The sequence below is a fragment of the Puma concolor genome, chromosome E4 (assembly GCF_028749965.1).
Source record: "Puma concolor isolate L17-30 chromosome E4, mPumCon1.1.hap2, whole genome shotgun sequence".
Taxonomy (NCBI): domain Eukaryota; kingdom Metazoa; phylum Chordata; class Mammalia; order Carnivora; family Felidae; genus Puma; species Puma concolor.
Window position 1 is genome coordinate 38,831,503 of NC_141683.1, and position 21,688 is coordinate 38,853,190.

General features: G+C 39.0%; 1 protein-coding gene across 2 annotated transcripts in view; it reads left to right on the forward strand.

Annotated features, from left to right (window-relative positions):
- DTL (denticleless E3 ubiquitin protein ligase adapter) overlaps positions 1 to 21,471 on the forward strand; it is a 48,772-nt gene extending 27,301 nt beyond the window's left edge. The window contains exons 13-16 of one of the 2 annotated variants that reach the window (XM_086694492.1): positions 683 to 818; positions 10,244 to 11,076; positions 12,981 to 13,091; positions 21,199 to 21,471. In XM_086694492.1, the coding sequence (XP_086550618.1) occupies positions 683 to 818; positions 10,244 to 11,076; positions 12,981 to 13,079 (1,068 nt within the window). In that variant the 3' untranslated portion in view covers positions 13,080 to 13,091; positions 21,199 to 21,471. Of the gene's footprint in view, positions 1 to 682; positions 819 to 10,243; positions 11,077 to 12,980; positions 13,092 to 13,193; positions 15,011 to 21,198 lie in introns of those variants that run through there. The other variant, XM_025921126.2, reaches the window with a different exon arrangement.
- Positions 21,472 to 21,688: the final 217 nt, after the last annotated feature.

Genomic DNA, 21,688 nt, shown 5'->3' on the forward strand with positions numbered 1-21,688 from the left:
GGACTTTCTCTGCCATAAAAGGCTGGGACCAAGATCGGGAATGGTCAGATATTTTTAAAGGGGCAAAGGTTATTTTTAACTTCTTTCAGCCTAGTGAACTTGTTGTTTTCCCAGATCGCTCCTTTACCTATTTAAAAAGAATCTCAAAGGAATGGTTTCATTCTACTTGTCACAGCTTCCTAGAGTCATGAACTAAGCCTGATCTTGGAAATGATCCCATTACTTTAGCAGTAAGCCAGATCATGTATAATTCAGAAGAAAGTGGTAGAAATTGAATGGTGACATGTACTGGTTTATCATTTAAGAGGGAGAGTAAAAAAGGTATTATAATTATATATGTCATAGTTCTATAGAAAGTTATAAAGATAATGACTAGCCCAAGTTTTTAAGGCAAAAATGAAATGAACTTGGTTTTATAGTAGGGCATTAGGTCAGGTAATAAATGACTGGTAATGAAAGACCTACCAGCAGAATTATTAAGAAACTATAGAGAGTCCTTTGGAAATTTGGAGTGATTCCTGAAAGCAAAGAATGGAAGTATATGATTTTTCAGATATCATTTTCTATATCCTGGTGTGTCAGACAGAATAATTCTCCTTATGAGTCCTTAAGATCTACAAAATTTTTCCTTTGTTGTAAGTCTTTGATTGAAACTTCTTGACTCCCTTCCTGGTTCTCATAGATTGCTACCTGCTCTGATGACAATACACTGAAAATCTGGCGTTTGAATAGAGGCTTAGAGGAGAAATCAGGAGGAGATAAGCTCTCCATAGTGGGTTGGGCATCTCAGAAGAAAAAAGAGGCAAGAGCTGACCTAGGTAAGGATCCCATGCATTTTTCTAAGTTGTTCATGGTTTAATTGGTTTCCTTCTACAGTACAGAGTGATAAGCTAGATTTCATCTTGTCTTGGTATATTTTTAAAGGAAAGCACCATCTTTTTGACATTCATTCTTTTCAATACATATTTTCTGAGCACTACTATGTTTATCATCTATACGAAGCACTGCAATCCAGTGGTGGATTTATTTTCAAAATTTTTATTGAACATTGACTATGTGCTAGGCACTGTTCTGAGTTGCTGGAGATTTAGCAATGAACAAAAGAATCAAAAAACCCAAAGACATAAACGAAGCGCACAGATTAGTATGAGCGGCATAGAAACAAGTTAAAGTAAAATACGTACTATGTCAAATCATGAGTACTTGAGAAAAAAAAAAAGAACACTGGGAAATTAGGTGCCCAGGGAGGTCTAAATGTTTAGATGACATTTGGGTAAAAGAAGTGAAATAGTGAGCCACGTGGACATTTTGAAGAACATTCCAGGCAGACAAGTGCAAAAGCCCTAAATAAAGTAGGAGCAGGCCTGACATATTTTTTTGTTCCTTGAAGGGGCTAATATGGCTATAGCCCCTGTGGCTGGTGCAAGCTAAGGAGAGGGAGGGGAATAGTAATGGGAAATGAGGTTCTTCTACAATTTGGCTTTTGTTCTGACAGACAGAAAGCTATTGCAGGGTTTTAAATAGACGAGTATCATGATCTGACTTTGCTTGATCATTCTTACTCCTGTGTTGAAAACAAATTGTAAAGGGAGCAGTATAAAAGCTGGAAGCTAATTTTAATGTCGTTTTGAAATAATCCAGGAAGCCATGATGGTGACTTGGACAGAGGGGTAGCAAAAGATATGGTAAGAAGTCTTCAAATTCTGGATATATGTACAAGGTGGAGCCAACAGAACATGGTGTGGAATCAGATGTGGGATGTAAGGGAGAATTACTAAGGATGACTTCAGAGCTTAGGGCTTGTAAAACTAGAAGAATGGAATTGCCATTGACCTAAACAGGAATCACTGCAGAAGGAACAGGTTTGGGAGGGAATAGCGGAAGTTCCCTTTGGATATGTTGTTTGATGTGATTATTAGACATTCAAATGGAGATGTCAGAGAGGCAGTTAGATGTTAATTTTGCAGTTTGGGGCTAAAGCTATAAATTTGGGGTCCATCATCATAGAGCAAGGAAGCTATAGCTAAGGTAGAGAATAGGTCTGGGGTCTGAGCCTTGGAACACCCCAATGTTTAGAGATTAGAGAGGTGAAGAAACAGACACAACCAGAGAAGTTAGAGAAAAAACCAGCAGAGTACTGTATTTTGGGACCCAAGTAAGTAATGGAGAGGGGATCCATTGGTCAAATGTTTTTAGCATTCCACCTAAGACAAGGACTGAAACGACCTTTGGATTTGGCAGTGTGGGGATTATTTGGTGACTTCCATGAGAGCAATTTTGGTGGAGTGTCATGGTCTGATGGATGTTCAGGAGGATCAGAGAAGAGAACTTGGAGACTACAAGTATAGAAGGCTCTATCAAGGAGTTTTGCTAGAAAGGAAAGGAGAGAAATAAAGTGGTGGCTGAAGGAAGAAGCAGCATTTGTTTCTGTTTTGTTTTAATAGGAATATAGCATTTTGGAGTACCTGGGTGTCTCAGTCAGTTAAGCGTCGGACTTTGGCCCAGGTCATTATCTCACACTCCGTGAGTTCAAGCCCCATGTTGGGCTCTGTGCTGACAGTGAAGAGTCTGGTTAAGATTCATTTTCTCTCTCTCTCTCTCTCTCTCTCTCTCTCTCTCTTTGTCCCTCCCCCTCTCCCCCACTCTTGCTTGCACTCTGTCTCTCAAAAGTAAATGTTTAAAAAAATTTTTTATTTAAGCAGTATAGCATTTTGTATGTGATTGGAAGGATCCTATAGAGAGAGAAACTTGATGCAGGGAAATTTACTAGAGCAGTGTTCTCAAGTAAGTGTGAAGGGATGGTATCGAATTCACAAGTAGAAGGGTAGGACTTTGCTAAGAGTGTGGTTAGTTCATCCATAATAATTAGAGAGAAGGTGGAACATACAGGCACAGTGAAGGTAGGTCAGAACCTATGGAAGTTGATAGCTTCTATTTTCTTAGTAAGATAGGAATCAGGATCATCAACTGAAAATAAGGGTGAGGAAGTGGTTGAGATTTGAGGAGAGTTAAGTGAGTCTGAAATAGTCACGCAGAGAAAAGAAGAGAAAGTGGACCAGGGAAATACGGTTGTTGGGCAGTGGGTCAACTTGAGGCTAGTGGTCATGAATTGCAAGTGAGCAGTGTCTAATGGTTGTCTGCTGCCCAGGTACAGATACACTATAGGTGCGGAGTTGCATTTAACCAGAGGTGTGGTTTAAATCCACAAGTGTAAAGTGAGAGGAGGGCCAAGGAAGTTGAGGGTAGATATGAGAGGATGGTTGTAATGGTTGACTGCAGGATTTAAACTGGGTAAGGAAGGAAGTGAGCATATAGTGGCACTAGGGGATAGTGTCAAAGTGGGAAGATAAATGAATTGAGGATCCCCTAGAGATGAGGGATTTTGGAGATTGATCACTAAAGTGAACTGTAATATAGGTGGTGGTTGAAACTGAGATAACAGGATTTGCAGATTGGTAGTAATAAGGTCAAGGAGTAAGTGGCTTGAGTGAATTAAAGGACAAGGCTGTAGAAACCAAGGCATTGGAAAGACCATGTATGTGGATTTTGTAATAACCATGAATTGACAGAGACAGTATTGAAGAGAGTGATAGTACACCAAGAGCAAAACTCTTCCAAGCACTGGACCAGACAGAGGGGATTCTCATGTTATCAACAGATATATAGTAATAAGCTGGAAATTCAAACTTAAAGATTCATTTTACGTTAACCATCAAGGCCTAAGCTAATGGGGAATTGAAGATGAGACCGAATATATGCCCATTTTTCTAATGACTTAGTTCTTTAGTCTCTTAAAAGATGCTATAAGCAGAACTGGATTCCAGGGGAGGGTCTTTTACTTGTAGGTCTGCTTTAGTAAAGCCTTTGATGCCTTTATTTTTTAGTGTTTGGTGTTTCCTCTCTTTAAAAAAATTTTTCTTTTATTACTATTATATAAGTTTAAAAAGCCAGCGAGTCCTTCAACAGTGAACGAGATAAACAGTCCCTAGATGCCCTGCCCCATAGTTCCCTTTTCTCAGGGACAGCCACTCTCAAATCTTCTAGCTGATTCTTTGATATGTGTGTCTATATCTCTGAATAGTATTTGTGCATTTCTGTTTCTTTTGATTTTTGTTTTGTTTTCAACTTTATCTACTGACGTCTCACTTTGTGAGATGAGGATTTCGCTCTCTGTGTCCCCACCATTACCAAGCCTCTGCATGCTCTGCATTCCCCTATCTTCCCAATACAGGATCATAATTTTGGTTTGAACAGGAGTTAGCTTTTTGTTTTTGGTTTTTTTCTATTCAGAAGGGAGTTAGATAGTAAACTGCTGTTACTTTTTATTTCCTGAACTTTTTTTCCCCCTTGAGGCTCTTTTTTTTTTTTTTTTTTTTTTTTTTAAGAGACTTGTCAAGATGTATTTACCTACCATAAGTCCACCCATTTAAAGTATACAGTGCAGTGGCCTTTAGTATATTGAGTTAGGCAGTCATCAACACAATCTCATTGTGGAATATTTTCATTATCCAAAATGAGGGTTCCAATTTCCCTATATCTTTATCAGCACTTGTTGTTGTCTAATTAATTACAGACCTCCTAGTGAATGTGAAGTGGTATCCATTGTGGTTTAGATTTGAATTTCCCTAATGGCTAACAATATTGAGCATTTTTTCCTGTGCTTATTATTTGCCATTTGTATATTTTCTTTGGAGAAATGCCTCTGCACATCTTTTGCCCAAATTTTAATTGGACTATTTGTCTTTTTAATGTTGAGTTGTAAGTGTTCTTTATATACTCTGGATATAAGCCCTTTGTCATATAACGATTTGCAAATATTCTCTTATTCTGTAGGTTGTCTTTTTACTTCCCTAATGATGTCCTTTGACACAAAATTTTCTAATTCTGATGAAATCCAACTTACCTGTTTTATCCTTTGTCAATTTGTGCTTTTGATGTTGTATCTAAGAAACCATTTCTTAACCCAAGGTCACAAAGAGATTTTTAGTTTTAAGCCATCTGGTCCATTTTGTGTTTATTTTTGTGTACGATATAAGTTAAGGATCTAAATTCATTCTTTTATACATGGATATCCAGGTTTCTCAGTATCATTTTTTTTTTTCAACGTTTATTTATTTTTGGGACAGAGAGAGACAGAGTATGAACGGGGGAGGGGCAGAGAGAGAGGGAGACACAGAATCGGAAACAGGCTCCAGGCTCCGAGCCATCAGCCCAGAGCCTGACGCGGGGCTCGAACTCCCGGACCGCGAGATCGTGACCTGGCTGAAGTCGGACGCTTAACCGACTGCGCCACCCAGGCGCCCCAGTATCATTTTTAACAGAGACTATTCTTTACTCCATTAAATTATTTTCATACCCTTGCCAAAAATCAATTGACCATAAATGTAAGGATTTATTTCTAGATTCTCATGCTGTTCCATTGATGTATATGTCTATCCTTAGGCTGATACTACATTGTCTTGATTACTATAGCTTTGTAGCAAGTTTTTGAAATTGGAAACTCTGGGTCCCCCAATTTTCTTCTTTTTCAAGATTATTTTGGTTATTCTTGGTCACTTGTATTTCTATACAGATACTAGAACCAGCTTGTCAATTTCTACAAAATAGTTCCCTGAGATTTTGATAGGCATTATATCAAATCTATAGTTCAGTTTGGGGAATACTGCCATCTTAAAGGTGTGTTAACTTTTGTGATCCGTGAACATAGATGTCTATCAGCTGCCTTGTCTTTATATTTACTTATCTATCCCTAATTTGGGAAAACAAAAAAGAGAAGAATCGTGTGAGTAAAAAGCCATCAGTGTTTCTACCACTCACAAATAATTTTAATTAACATTTTAACTTATTTTTGAGATTTTCCTCCTTTTCCACAGAGATTCTTATTAATAGAATCATGTTTATACTGTAAATACATTTGGATTTCTTGGGGACGTCTTCCCTGAACATGATGTTCTAAGCACTTTCTGTGTTATCTTTTTAGCAAAATATTTAAAATAGTCCACTGAGTAAATGTTCCACAGTTTATCTAGCTATTCTCTCGTAGTTGGACATTTTGTTTCCAAAATTTTGTGAAACTTTTTTCTGAATTTAAGGTTCCCTCATCCCATTAAAATAGATTCCCAGAGGTGGCATTTCTATGTTAATTGCTGTAACCATTTTAAGAGTATTAATGAAAAGTGAAGTTGCTTTTAATTATTTTTAGTGTATCATTAATTATTCTTGGTTTTGGAAGCCAAGTCGCAAAAAGAGTTATACATGTTGACCAAGTTTGGACCATAATAATAGCGACCACATTCAGCCATTATTGAGTATGAGCAAAGACAATCTAAAGACCCACTTGGATTATCTTACTTAGTTTCCCAAACAGCCGAAACTAAAGCTCAAGGAAGTTAGGTTCGCCTAAGATCCCGCACAGCTGTGAAGTTTGTAGTAGAACCAGACTTCAAACACTTGCAGTCTGGTTTTAGAGTGCGTGCTTGGTCAGTGCTGACAGCTCAGAGCCTGGAGCCTGCTTCAGATTCTTTATCTCCCTCTCTCTCTCTCTGCCCTTTCCTCACCCACACTCTGTCTCTCCGTTTCTTAAAAAATAAATAAACATTTAGAGTGCATGCTTGGAAGCACTCTCCAGTACTGCCTCCTTTAAAACCCAACACAGGAAAGCGTAGTTCAAGTTAAGACCCAACCAAGATTTCTCCATTCAGGGTGCTGCTAGAGTTACTCTGAAGAGCACTAAAGAAAATCAACCCCACTTGAATGCCAAAGGTTGGCACATTGGCTATTCAGCCCTGTAATCCAGCTTCCAGCAGCAGAGTGGCTGCTGTTAATCACACTACCAGTTTGAAAATGATGGTCCTCTGCTTTCCCAAGCTTCTAATTGCCACCCCAATCCTTCACTGTTGTCCTGGGCTTCGTATCTTCTCTTCTGGCCCTCTTAACACACCAACTATAAGGCTTTAAACCCGAGGCAGAGCGCCTTTTCCCTCTGCCCTACTTTTCCCAGCCAGCACCTGCTCTATCGCTTACTATTGTGTCACTGTTTCAGCCAGCGATCTCAGTACTGTCAAGGCAAATGGTTCTCAACCCTGGCTGTGCATCTTAACCAGTTGTGGAGCTTTTTAAAAGTTTGTGTGTCCCCAGAGATTATTCAGTAGGTCTGGGGTGGTGGCCAAGTACCTGTATTCTTAAAAAGCTCCAAGTAATTCTGGTATGCAGCCAGGATTGAGAACCTCTGGTCTAGGCATTATTGAGTGACAAAGATGATTGTCCTTATCTTGAAGAGAAGGAAACCTTACCTGTACTATCTCATGTGCTTGCCATAGTCTTGCAAGTCTGCAGAATGCTTACAGAGTCTGTTTTTTGATGCATGGAACCTCACTGTCATCCCTCTCAGCAGTAATGAAATTTCACAAACATTGTTTAATAATTCTTTGCTGGGTACTACAGGGGCCCTAGACCTAAAAATGAGTAAATTATCATCACCTGCCTTCTAGGTGCTCACAGTCTAGTCCAGGAGGCAGATACAAAAGCCCTGTAGTACATTGTATACATTTCTCTTAGCTGTATAAACAAAAGGAGCCTACTTCCTGTGGGAGAGGAGGAAAGAAGTTTGTGAAATCTTCACAATGAAGTTAACGGCTGTCATCAGAGCCTGAAACATGAGGAGAAGTTTTACCTGGCCAAGAAGGGGCAGACTTGGCAAGAAAGCCACATGAACAAAGACAGAGATGTGACAGTGCACAGCTTGTTCAGGAAGCAGTGAGTAGTCTCCTGTCACAGGATCCTAAAGTAGCAGTACATGATATGACTGGAAAGGTAGGCTGAGGCCAAATGGCAAACTCTTATACAGAAAGAAGCTGCAAAGTGACTGATTATTAGTAAGCTTTCTATAATTCCTCAAAAGAACTGACTTGCAGGAGGCCCTTAGGGCAGTAATGCAGTTTGTGATACCATGTCCTCAGATCTCACACAGTGCTTCGGGTCAATGGGAGTTCAGTAGATGATGTACTACCGGCCATGTTATATTTAAATCGAGGGACCATAGAGTGACATACTGTGTAGCTGTTAAAAAGAATGCAGTGTGTCTAAGTTTATAGAGATATAGAGAAAAAACACTGTTTAGAGAAAAGAAGAAATTGCAGAATGTGTGTATGTGGTGTGTGTTTGTGTAATAATCCATTGTTGGGTTTTTAAGATCTGATATACCTTTGTGTGGTAATAGGCATCTAGAAAATTGTGGGATGCACACGAGTAAAATGAGGTTGAAAAGAGGGCTTTTTACTTTTCGCTTAATTTCCCTTTGAAACTGAATTTTTTTTACCATGAAATTTTATTATCTTAATAATCTTATTACTATTTTTTTAAAAAGATTGAAATTTGGTGCAGAGTTTTGTTAACCTTCAAAGTTAATAAAATCTTCTCTTTGAAACCCCATGGCCCACTCCTTCCTCCATTTAACATCCTAAAGGAAGAGAAATGCCCAGCTTTCCACCACATCAGATCTCCCTCTGACCCTTAGTAAACACTTCAGATGTCTGCTACTCAGGTATCAGAAACTTAGATACCTGCTTAGCCCAGGGCCCAGCTTTTCCTTCTCCCCTAATCCTGTGTTAGAATGTGCCTGTTCTAAGACCCATGCTATTTTAGGACTTTCTCCCTTAACCCTACCCTTCAGCCCACTCTCGTGGAACTAATAACTGTAGGGACTGTGCAGTGACTGTTGATCTGTGCTGAAGAGTGACACAAATGAAAAGTTTCTGTCCTCCTGAAATAATGACTAATCAAGCTCTAGAATATGAGAACTATCACCAGATGCTTCAGGGACAGTCCCTGTCACTAACTCTCCTTCTGGAGCACGTTACTCCAGAATGGGATTTTCCAGTAAAATGATCTTAATTGATAAGAGCAGTATCACTTTGGCCATTTCTGAACGTATAGTTGATGGGGAAAGTTTAGGCAAAAGTCAGTTTGTAGAATTTCTCTGTCTCAAGGCAAAACTGCTTGATGAGTAAAAAGCACAGGGTAGAACATACAGGGTAACTAAATGACTGAAATTAGTGCTTGTGAATCTGTATTCTAGTGATTGTCTTATGTCGGCTTATCCTAAATTCAGTTGCATATAAATGCAATTCAGTAATTAAGCTGAATTAAATATCAGAGTTATAATTCAAAGAGTTTGTGACTTAGAAATAATTGATGGCCTTTCCTTGGTACTAGAGACAGGAACACTATTTCAGAAATCCAGAAAGCTCAGAAGGAAAGTAAGAAAATACAGAGTTGTCTATGGCGGGGCCAAAGTGGGAAGAAGCATGAAGTTTATAAGAATTTTCCTCAAGGGCTTGCCATTGCTTATAAACAAGGGACAAGACACATAGAGAAGAGTTCTGTCCACTGACTTGCTTTACTGAGAGCAAGCATTTGGTTTTGCAAATGTTCTTTGGCATTCTTTGACTTGCGGAAAGTAGCCATTTATAAATTAAGGTGGAAAGCCAAGTGAGGCCTAATAACTTTAACAAGCAATTGATGGGATTATTTCCTGTGGACATTAAAAGCTCTCCATTTCACAGATATGGAAACTGAAGCAGAAGCAGAGGAGGTAAAGGGTTGTGTTCAAGTCAGTAGTAAATGGTCGTGCCAAATTTTAGACCAGTGCACTTATGTTTGGGAACCACTGTGCAGTGCCCCCTTGCCCTCACATTGCTCCAAAGCATATACAGGAATTGTAATGGCAACTTTACTTGTGAAAACAAAATATCATTAACAACTTAAATGTCTTGCTGTTACCTTAGAATACTTGGTAGCTAGTAAAAATTATAATGTACATCTATATTAATGTGGGGAAGGTCCATTATACGCTAAGAAGCAGGTTACTGAATAGTATATACATTATGGTCTCTTTTGTATACAAAAAATTTGAGGTGTATAACATATATATCACATGCACAAATATAGAAAAAATGCTGTAAGTGGTGTACCTGGATGCTTTAAAATTTTCCCTTCAATATTTCTATATTTTCTAGATTATTACAAGTAAATGTTTTACAACAGAGTGGTTGGGAGGCTGGCAGTTAGGAAAGGGGAAGGAAAATGCTGAAAGGGTGTGGTAAGAATCAAGTGATTTATGTAATCGACTCACTGGGAAATCCATTCCTATATGAGTAAGTTAGTTATAATTTTCCTTGGTGAGAATTCAGGGATTTTCTATGGCTTTCTCTTCTGATTTTTGTGACCCTCTGTTCTTTTTCAGTAACAGTGACAAGTAGCCAGAGCACTCCTGCCAAGGCCCCCAGAGTAAAGAGCAGTCCATCTATTTCTTCCCCATCATCAGCAGCTTGTGCTCCAAGCTGTGCAGGAGACCTCCCTCTTCCTTCAAATACTCCCACATTCTCTATTAAAACCCCTCCTGCCAAAGCCCGGTCTCCCATCAGCAGAAGAGGCTCTGTGTCCTCGGTCTCTCCCAAGCCACCCTCGTCTTTCAAGATGTCCATTAGAAACTGGATGACCCGAACACCATCCTCCTCACCACCCATCACGCCACCTGCTTCTGAAACCAAGATCACTTCTCCAAGAAAAGCCCTCATTCCTGTGAGCCTAAAATCATCCCAAGCAGTGGCTTGCTCAGAGTCCAGAAATCGAGTCAAGAGGAGGCTGGACTCAAGTTGTCTGGAGAGTGTGAAACAGAAGTGTGTTAAGAGTTGCAACTGTGTGACTGAGCTTGATGACCCAGTTGAAAAGCTTCATTTGGATCTGTGCTGCCTTGCTGGTAGCCAGGAAGACCTTGGTAAGGACTCTCTAGGTCCTCCCAAACCAAGCAAGATTGAAGGAGCTAGTATGAGTATCTCAGAGCCTCCTTCTCCCGCCAGTCCTTATGCTTCAGAAAGCTGCGGAACACTACCTCTTCCTTTGGGATCTTGTGGAGAAGGGTCTGAGGTGGTAGGCAAAGAGAATAGCTCCCCGGAGAATAAAAACTGGTTATTGGCCATGGCGGCCAAACGGAAGGCTGAGAATTCATCTCCCCGAAGTCCATCCTCCCAGACCCCCAATTCTAGGAGACAGAGTGGAAAGACTTCTCCAGGCCCGGTAAGTCGGCAGTGGTGGGAAGATGCATTTCCTAACTTGAAAGGAGCCAGTGAGAACATAGATTCTCTAACTTGAGGAGGTCAAGCACAAATCCCTTCTCAGAAGTCAGGATTTTTTTTTTTTTTTTTTTTTTTTTTTTCAGTAAATCTATTTATACCTAGGGTTGCCAGATTTAGCACATAAAAATTCAGGACAAATATTGCGTGGGACATATTTATACTAAAAATTCTTTATACTAAAAGGTTATTTGTTTGAAATTCAAATGTAACTAGGTGTTGCTGTATTTCATTATCTAGCAACCCGATTTACTCCCATTAAAATCCCCTCCGTGAAGGTCCATACCACTCAGCCCTGGTGTCTGTTTCCTCAAAGCCTTCATCATGCTCCAATATATCAATTCAAAAATATCTTCCCTCTTCTTTGTTTGGCATTATTCCCTCCCCACTTAACCCCTGCGTTTTTTGTTTTTTTTTTCTTTTCCCCATTAGCCAGCCCCTGGCAACCACTTTTTATAGGTTCCCTCCCCTTTTTATAGATAAAACTGACATTCATGGGCAAGTTACCAACATCCATGAATAGATTTCCAGTTTGGTCATTATGGTTTATGATTATTTCAAATACAGTGAAACTTAGATGCTTAAAGCAATTTAAATGCAGAATCCTTCCAGATTTTTATGATTTTCCCGCCATTTTTTTACCGTCACCTTGCTCACACCAGTATTTTTGGCAATTCATCTATATCTATACTTTTTAAACATTCAGGTTAGTTTCACTTATCTTTTTAAGACTACTGTTTTCATTGACACAATATTGAAGTTAAATAATTTCAAAAACATATATTGCTGGCAGAAATAGGTTTGTGAACCTTGAAAAGCAAATGACCTATTGAAATGGCAGAGGGAGAAGTAGCTATGAGCATCGAGTGAGTATGGGCACAGGTCAGAGGGACTAGAAAGCTTCAGGTAATCAGTTTGCAAGTGGCGGGGGGGTAGGTTCACAAAGTTTCTGCTCTGATTCATAGTGGTTCTTGCTCTGTGTTAAGAAGGTGGTACAATGATTAAAATTCAATCTAAAAGCTGGAGAGCCTCAAGCCAGCTCTAGTTTAATAAGTGTTCATATCCCCCATCCTACTGTCCTGAAGCCTGTCCCATAATTTTAGGGAAAATAAACTAGAAATATTTTAAAGATTACTTAAAACACAGAATCCAACCAAGATCTTGCTACAGAACATGGGGAAAGAAAACAGGTATCAGGAATCTTTTCTTTCTTCTCCTAAAATTATCTTTGTATCTGTTTTTTGCCCCTGACCAAAATCCTTTTTTTCCAGAACTGATCTCAGCTGTGTGTTATCAGAAAAATAATTTCAGTGAAAAATTGTTTTCACTAATGTGTACATTATAAAGGCTTTTAAAAATAGTGTGCCAGTCCCATATATTTCCAGTTTTATAATTTCAATCTTTGAAGCTAAAGTTTCTTTAGAAGGTTTTTCTTCTTTATGTGCATAATGATAAGACTTCCTCAGAAAAGGGTAGCAGCTGCCATTTGAATCCCTGTCCCATTTGTAAATGGGGGGGGGGGGGTGGTGGTTTACTCATTTCTTTCAAAGAGGAGGGTTATTATAGCCTTTAGGTCTTATCAGGAGGTTTAACTAGTAAATATTTTCAGTTCACATGAAAAATCTATGCCTTCCATTCTTACATACATCTATTAAATTTTTATTAAATTCAGTACAAATCAGCCAAAAGAGACATTGCCCTCAAAGTATTTGGAACTTGAAAGCTGGCTGACTAAATAATCAAATTTCTAGGCATCCCAACTTAAAATACCCTTTACTGATAACTTGCTGAAGTAACAGCTGAACTTTATCTTAGAAAATCTCTGAAATCTAAACTTTCTTTTTCTAGGTCACTATTACTCCCAGCTCCATGAGGAAAATCTGTACATACTTCCATAGAAAATCTCAAGATGACTACTGTAGTCCCGAACAGTCAACAGAATTATAGATTCTAATCTGAGTGAGTTAACTGAACTTTGGCCCCTTAAAACAAGACAAAAAATACAACAGAGTGATTCAGTAACTCTGATCTTTAAGAAAGCTACCATTCTTTCATTTTCAGAGAAAAATCGTTTCAACTCTGAAGCTTACCTACTCTGGTTCTAAGCTTATATGCAGCTTCCTTGGGGTGAATGCTGTGTTTAAATTCCATAAAGTAAGTTTGTCACTCTGTAACATTTTGAATGAATAGTCTTCACTTTTTAAATTATGCCTCTTCTCTACAATAATGACATCCCAGCTCATAGAGGCAAAAAGTAAGACTTGTCTCTTGTTACTCTGAGACTGTGGGTACACAGTGGAAAATATCTGCTGGTCACAGCAGGAGGCCTGTCTGTGAAGGCCAAGTGCTGAAGAAGTCTTCTGCTGGGGACCCCTGGATCTGTGCTGCCTCAAACAAATATAATTTCATTTAAAATTTATATAATCTTTTCACTACACTTTTGGTTTTTTTGTTTTGTTTTGTTTTTAGTATGTGTAAAAATGTGATGTTCAGATAAGTACATTTATATTGATTCAGTGTTAAAATACAGTCTTCTTAAGTTAAAATCATCTTTATTTTCAGAGCAGTGATAAATGTCAACGCTTTGGAGAAACTAGGAGAACAACACTAGAAACCTTTACTTGGCCTTTTTCCCCCAAATGTATCTCCCATATGAGACTATGACTCTTATATTTTTTACTAAGCAATTTACTATGTAGCAACCCAACATCATGTTCTATAAGAGGTTATGGTTTTGCCACTTACTAGACAAAGATACTTATAAAATCAATTGTCCTGCATGGAAGCTGGGGTGTGAAATCATCTTCAGTTCTCTAGGGGCTGCAAGTTTTTCAAAATATAAGTCATCAGATTTTAAGAAAAAGTAATCATCTCTGATTGATACTTTTATAAAAGAAGATAGGTCTGAACTGAAAACCCAGAACCTAAAAAACAACTCTTGGCTTTTTAACTTGATTTTTTGGATTTTCTTCATGTATATATATGAAAAAAACAAAAAACAGTGACCCTCTAGAATAGCCCTGAGCTGAAAAGTCATGGAAATTTCTCTAGATATTTAATGTAGAAGATGTTTAGACTGACTCTAAGTTAATAGTGTACAGAATATCTTGAGCATCTTCTCCTTTAACCAACAGTTACATGTCGATCATCTTGAATTGAACTGTTGTTTTATATTTGTCCCCTTTATAAGCTCATAGAAACAAGTTCCATGTACTTTCTATGTGCTACATCCTTAGAAGGGACTCCCCTAACAATCATGAAACTTGATTCATTTTATCCATAACCCTGAGAAATGTGTAGAGTTTATTCATATTTTTGTCATAATTTAAAAATCTGTTCTTAATGACAACTTTTTAATTCCTTTGCTTCCTATAAGTCAAGCTTGTAACAACCTGCACTACATATGTTGATTACGCGTGGTTTTCTCCAAGGAGAAAAATAAGTAAAGGGAAGCCACAGAATTGCTGTTTTTGAAACAAAGCACTCCATAGCATTAACTGAGTATTTAGGAATTCTACTTATAATTGGTGTTTGATTTTTGAATGTTAGGCTATGGGAAGGTGTTGCTTATGACCATATCTACTAATAATGATATCTGTCTCTTGCTTTGAACGCCAAGTGGAGGGGAAAAAGGATAACTAGATAATTACATTCTTTGTATCCTTGAACATCTAACAGCTCTGCTGAGTGAAATTGGGGTAAATGTGGCTGGCAGGAACTGTGCTGAGAGTCTACTGGCTGTAACACGTCCCACTTGTAAAACTAGTACTTCAAATGGGTGCCAAAGGTCAAATGTAATGAGATAATAATTATCCCTGCCTCTGTCAGTGTCAGACTTTGAGCTGATCCTGAATAATAAAGCTTTTTACCTTATCTGATATCCTTTTCTGAGCTTTTTGCATTAACCTAGAAGCAGTCTACACAAAAGAACTATAGTAGTAATCAAGAATCCCTTCTACTTGTTCATTGAATAAAATTTGTTTATTCCCAAGGATATGATCTAGTTCAAGCTGAAAGAAGTTTTAATAAATATTGTCTTGCTTGGTCAGACCTTGAGCGCTTAAGATGGCTTGAATTACTTGATGAAGTAGGGTGGAGTGATGTAGTTCTTTTTCTAAACAAGTATTTCCAGCCCAAGCTTTTCCATTTGAATACACTCCAAGCATTATTGCTACAGTGCTGTATTAGAGTTTCCTTTGGCTGTTTCATCACAGGCCCTTAATTTACTTTTGTGAGGGTTGACTAATTAGTCCTTTAAAATGTTTCCTTTAATCTGGGCTGCACATTTAACTGATGATAAATCAAAACCATCTGTAGCTATCCCTGTTGGACTGGCAGAGGGTGAGTTCAGCTCACTACCCCATCTCTAGCCCTAAAAGCTTAAAACTTCACCAAGACTTTCGGGAAACCCAGTATAGGAGGCATTTTTTAAAACCTCAGCTGGGCAATATGGATGCCTGGAGATAACTTTTTAGTGTGTGTGTGTGTGTGTGTGTGTGTGTGTGTGTGTGTGTGTGTGTGTGTTGTTTAGTCCCCAGCTTGAAATCAGCCTATGGTCATGATCTTGTACGGTCATATATCAGTTCAGCATGCACTTTTTGAGAGCCTATCCTAGCAGATAAACTGCTACTCTCAGATCTATTTTTCCTGGACTTCCCTTCACACTGCTCATAAAGCAAAGGCTGAGTAGCCTCATAGAATGAGTTCACAACTAGGTAGCATGCGCAGCATTTTACAGCTGTGCATCAGAAGAGAGATTAGAGGAGAATGTCATGTTGGGGAAACTGAGTTATTGTCCTCCACATGGCAATTAAAGGGCTGAATATGGGTCCAGTGAGCTCTTGTTCATCAGCTCTCCCTACTTCTCAACAGGTGTCCATAGGAGGTTCTTTGGCTGCCTAGGTTTGGATCATGCCACATTGTGAACTAACTAACCATCACTCATTAAATTCTTGGGAATTATGGAAAACCCTGCTTTATGCATTATTAGCTCTTTAGATACTGGATAAAAGTTATGGGGAGGCCAAACACAACATCTTGCTGGACATGATGTGAGTCTAATGCTTCGTTAGATCTAGTGCTAGGAATACAAGCTCAGCATTGTTCTAAGGAACCCATTTTGTTGTCTAAAGTGGCAGAAAAGCCTTTTTTATTTCTGAGCTATGTTTAAATGCTTGTTAAAAAGTGCAAGGGTCGTTAGGGAATGTGGTGGGGTAAAGTCAGCCTTTTAAAAAAAATCACCTGAGCATATTAAGCAGCTTGTTCAGATCAGTATGCTTACAGCAAGTATATAGAACACAAATAAGAAGTATTATATTATTAAAGAATAGGCTTATTCCATCCCCAGAGCTTACCCCTCCCATTTCCTGGCTAAGCCAAGAAAGAGGATTTCAAGGATATATAACCAGGTTCTTTATTTTGAATTTCAAAGGTTTAGTATTCCATTTATACTTCATTTCTCTTTAATTTCCTTAACTTGCCACATGCCCCTTCCTGTTTTGACATTCTAAATAATTTGTATTCAAGCCATTTTGTGGACTATGAATAGCACATTTCAAAGTGCCTTTGACTGGAAGGCTTTCAATTCAGTCAACATTTTATTCATCACCTGGGTGCCAAGCCCCGTGTGAGGCACCTGGTCTGCAGAGTTCTTCTCTTTATTTTCGGTTGTCAAAGGAGTCACTTTACCTGTGGCACTTCGGTAGACTAAAGTCAGCATTTGAGAGAAACAGGCAAAGATCAGATTTTCAAGTCCTTTGAGTGAAGTTGTTTGTGAGCAGCTGTAAATGTAGCAAGTGCTGTCTGGAAGCCACATAGACTGTTCCCTCCAGGAAGTTCATTCAGCAGCTTCTTGGAGCACCTTAACTTTTCAAAGTAAAATGCTTTTCTCATGCATGGTTCTATTATATTCTTTACAATATTACGAATAATGGTTAAAAACATATTCTCTGTAGCCAAACTGCCTAGCTTTGAATCCAAGCCCTAGCTGTGTGATGTTGGGCAAGTTCCTTAACCTCTCTGTGAAGCGGTTTTTCTCGTTTGTAAAATGGGATTGTGTGGTTATTATAGGTATAGCTCTTGGGACAGTGCCTGGCACATAATAGCTAACATTTATTGAACAATTACTGTTAGCTATTATTCTCAAAGTAGAGAGAGCAAGATTCTATCCTTATTGAATAAATGGGCATAAAGGTTTAACTTTTTGTTTCTAAATCATTCCTGTTCATTCCCGTTCCACTAGAGCCATGGTCCTCAAAGGTATGGGAACTAAATAAGAATCACTTGGGAAGCTTTTTTGTTGTTGTTAGTGTTGCTTCGGTCTTCTAGTCCTGACACTTTCAAAAGGAGCAAATAGACCTCTGGGTGGGGGGACAAAACCCTCCAGTTTCACAGGTGTTTGATATTCATGAATCTTTCCCACCAGGTACACATGAAAATTACAGAGGTTATTTCATATGTGGCCTCAGCCAGTGTTCAAAGAGGTATAATTTGCAAATCTGTATCCTGCACTCCTAAGCAAGCCACGCATTTGCTCACACAGAGCCCATCCTCCCATTTCCTGACTGCTGCCCCCAGCTCACTATACTGTTTAACACGTGTTCACCCCTAGGGAGGAAGCCACAGCTGGCTCGCCATTAATGCCGACTCTTGATCACTTGTTAGGCTGTTGTGTTCCCTGGCCAGTGGGAAGGCAAATAAGAGATGAAGCTAAAAGCAGGCCGTGTGGCTGTCTTAGTTGGATGCAAGATTCAAACATTTGACTGAGGAGTAATGTGTAGACTCTAGATTCTTTTTTCTCACTTAATGAGATTCTCCCGTGGGCTTCTGTTTGGTGCTAGTGATACCTGTTGCCAGTGTCACACCAGTGCCAAAATACCAGTCGTGAAGGTTTCAGACTCAACATTGGGGTTTCTCTTGGCATCTGAGCACCAAATTATGCTGCCACTGCCACTGCCGCTGTTCAAGACTCTGGTTTCCAAATGGGAACTTGTAGTTCTAGAATGGGGCATTCTTTTATTAGCTGGTATCTGCACCTCTACAAACAGATGATCCCACCATGCTCAGCCCCCTTCATGGGTTGGTGCCAAAATTATCAATTCAAATGAAGATGATAAGGGCTACTTTTTTTTCCCTGTTATCAGCCTTTTAATCTTTCTTAATGTTTATTTTTGAGAGAGAGTGCAAGAGGAAGAGGAGCAGAGAGGGAGACACAGAATCCAAAGCAGGCTGCAGGCTCTGAGCTGTCAGTGCAGAGCCCAGTGGCGGGGCTTGAACTCATGAACCGTGAGATCATGACCTGAGCCAAAGTCAGCCACCCTGGGCGCCCCAGCCTACTCACTTTTAAAGTCATAGTGTAAAAGTACCGTAATTGTACAAATCAGCCCTTCCCCTAACAATATACTACCAGACAATATATGTTACTGAAACAACAAACTATAAATAAATTATCTGGCCTTGCTATGTTGACCTGTAGTTAGCAAATATTGTCATAACACATCATTCAATAATCATTCCAAACCACTCTTCCCCTTTTCAATTTCTTTTCTACCTTTTTTCTATAACCTACAGTGCACTCACAATATTCCAAGAATTATTTAATAAGAAGCATAATATGGCTTATTAAGCATAACGGTGAAATAGTGATGATACAGGAACTGAAATAATTAAAACTAAAATCCAGTAAGGCATTGTTGCCTCTGTAATGGGTCGTTGTTTGGCCCACCAGTTGATGTCAAGTTGGAAATGCCACTTCCTCAAAAGCCTTATTGAATTTAGATAACTTTATGTGGAAGTAAGAGACTCAGAGTCCAAAAATCACTGTCTTTACAAGGGTTGACTTAACAGACAAGTCTAAGCGAACGTTAATAACTTCAGGGTAGGGGTAAGGAGAGGATGGCAATGCTAAACATTTCTCAGCTCCCTAATGAGGCGATTAGGTATTGGCCTTGAAGTGTTGAACCTGTAATTAAGTTTCTGGCTTTGGAAAACTAGGTCCTAAAAGCAAGAGATACAAGCAACAAAGTCTGGAATCCTATATGGAGAGTCTAGAGGATAAGGAAAATTAGAATGTGGTTTTTTGACGATTAGGAATGGTTTCTGTTGCAGCCAACTCTCTTGTACAACAAGTTTCACAAGAGGGTGCCATTTAGAGCAGCTTGTTAATTTGAGCTATCCTCTGGTGTCCTCTTGCCTTCCTGTTTACTTTGACAGTATTTCTAGTCCCATTCACTTTTTCCTTCTTCATGTTATGTTGCCCGCTGAACTCTGTTGAATAGTGCTTAAAGTCAGGGCTGTGTATTTGATTCCCAGATGGGCCAATTCACTTCACCCTGTCCTGTGGCCACAGGCGGCATCCCACTTGCCTACCCTAGCCAGCTGCTCCAGCAAGGAGTGAGAAAAGTATTTAGGCTCAGTATAAACACCGGAGACAAACTCATAGAATATCTCCTCACTACCTCACTACATTTTGAAAGGCTGTCTTTCTCCTTAAAGACCAAGTTTATAAACCTCTTTTGACCAAATTTATATAGATTGTTTCATGTAATACACACAATTGCCCTATAGGTAGGTATAATTTGTTATCCACATTTTGACAGATAAAGAAACTAAAGTACAAAGAGGTTAAGTAATCAGCCCAAGGACACATAGCCAGCACTTTGTGGATTTGGTCTGACTCAAAGCCCACAGTCTTAATTCCCATACTATAATGCCTCACAGAAGGAAACTTGTCCCTGGCCCTCTATTAATCAAATACGCGCTTTCTATTTTGCACACACTTAGAAGAACTCTCAAAATGTTCCAAATATATTTTCTCTTTGAGTAATAAATGAAAAAATGTTACTTCTTGGAGAGGAAACCATTCTTAACTACCAGAGGAGGTGATGCGCAGCACTAGAAGCTTAGAAGCTAGCATCAGTACCGATAATGTGTGTTAATAGGAACCTAAGATTAACACGATTGAAGGTTGGAAAAAAGGAGCGAAGAATTCTGAACAAAATTCTTCAGAAAAGAAAAGTAGAGAAAGGCTTGCTCACGAATGTAGGGGAGAGACTGAAGAATGGAGATGAGGATATACATACCCTCCGACCCAGCAATTTCACCCCTGTACTCTAGGGAAGCTCACATGCCCAGGGCACGAAAACAAAGATGGTCAGAGCAGCATTGTTTACACTGGCCAAAGCCTGGAAACAACCCAGATAACCAGCCAGGGTAGAATGGGTAAACTTGGATACTCACGATAGAACACTATGTAACCATGAAATGAAAAAGAATAAACTAGCTACACACAGCAAGAATGAGTGTTAGAACGGTGAGCAGAAGAAACAAGCAAATGCATGTGATATGATTTTGTTCATGTCAAGTGTTAACAAAAAATGCAATACTGAACTAGTATGGAAGCGTACATACATGGGTGGTAAAAGGCAAAACAAGGATCATGATCACAATAAATCAAGACGGTGGATCCCTCTGGAAGATTGTATACTTGGGAAGTAACGGGGACTTCCTAGGATGTGGCAAGGTTCTCTCTTCCCCAGCTTGGTGGTCACATGGGTGTTTGCTTTATAATTATGTCTTGCATTTATGTTATACACATATTTCTGGATGTTTTATGATTCATGTTTTTAAAGGCTTTTGAAAAGGAATGAAGATTAAATAGTTCTATAGAGAAGATTAGGCAAGATGTGGGGATAGAGAAATTCTAGATAGATTTGATAATAACAATTATTCAAATAGAATAAGCTACTAGGGAAGTCTGTGGGATCTTTTTAATACTCTGTAAGGAAAAAGGAGAATCCTCTGTTCCCTCAAAGCAGAAGGATGAACCTGACTTGCATTCACTATATTCATTCAGTTTAAAAGAAAAGAACTGATCCTTTAGTAAACCATACAATTGCTCAGATATGGGGTTGGGATTTCCATAATTGGGACTGAGCCAGAAGCTAGCAAGCAGGACGAGTTAGAAGAGAAGGTCCTGCAGCATTTGACCTTCTAAAAGTTTCACACTAAGTACATTTCTTTTTTTTTTTTCCTTCTTCCCCACTCATATTTTCTTTCTCTTTCCAAGATTCGTCATCAAATCAAGGCAGAAATGGGCCATGGAAATCAAATTCTTACTTTCAAATGAAGAAACTGGCCTGGGGAAGTTAACCAGTTTGACTGAGGTCACAAAACTAGATAGTGGCAGAATCCGTTCTGGCACCCCACATTGTTTGTACCCTAGTCTTCCTGATCTACTAGCCATTTCTCTGCATACCATTTTTAAGATCCAGTTTGAACCCTCCCTCCTTCCTGTAAGAGGTATTCACAGATTTTCCTAAATAAACCTTCCTTCCACTCAGCCTCATGCGTGGTGCCTTGTTTTAATGCCCTCAGCAGTGCTTATCACATTTGTCTCAGAATTACAGATTGTATCCTCCTAAATGTCAAATTGATCTAATTCATTTCTACATACCCAGCGTTAGGCTCATCGGAGCCAATTATTAAGTACTCAGGAATTTTGTGAGCTGGTCATTAAAATGTAGGTAGCTGGAAATCAGTCCTGGTGAGAGTCTTTG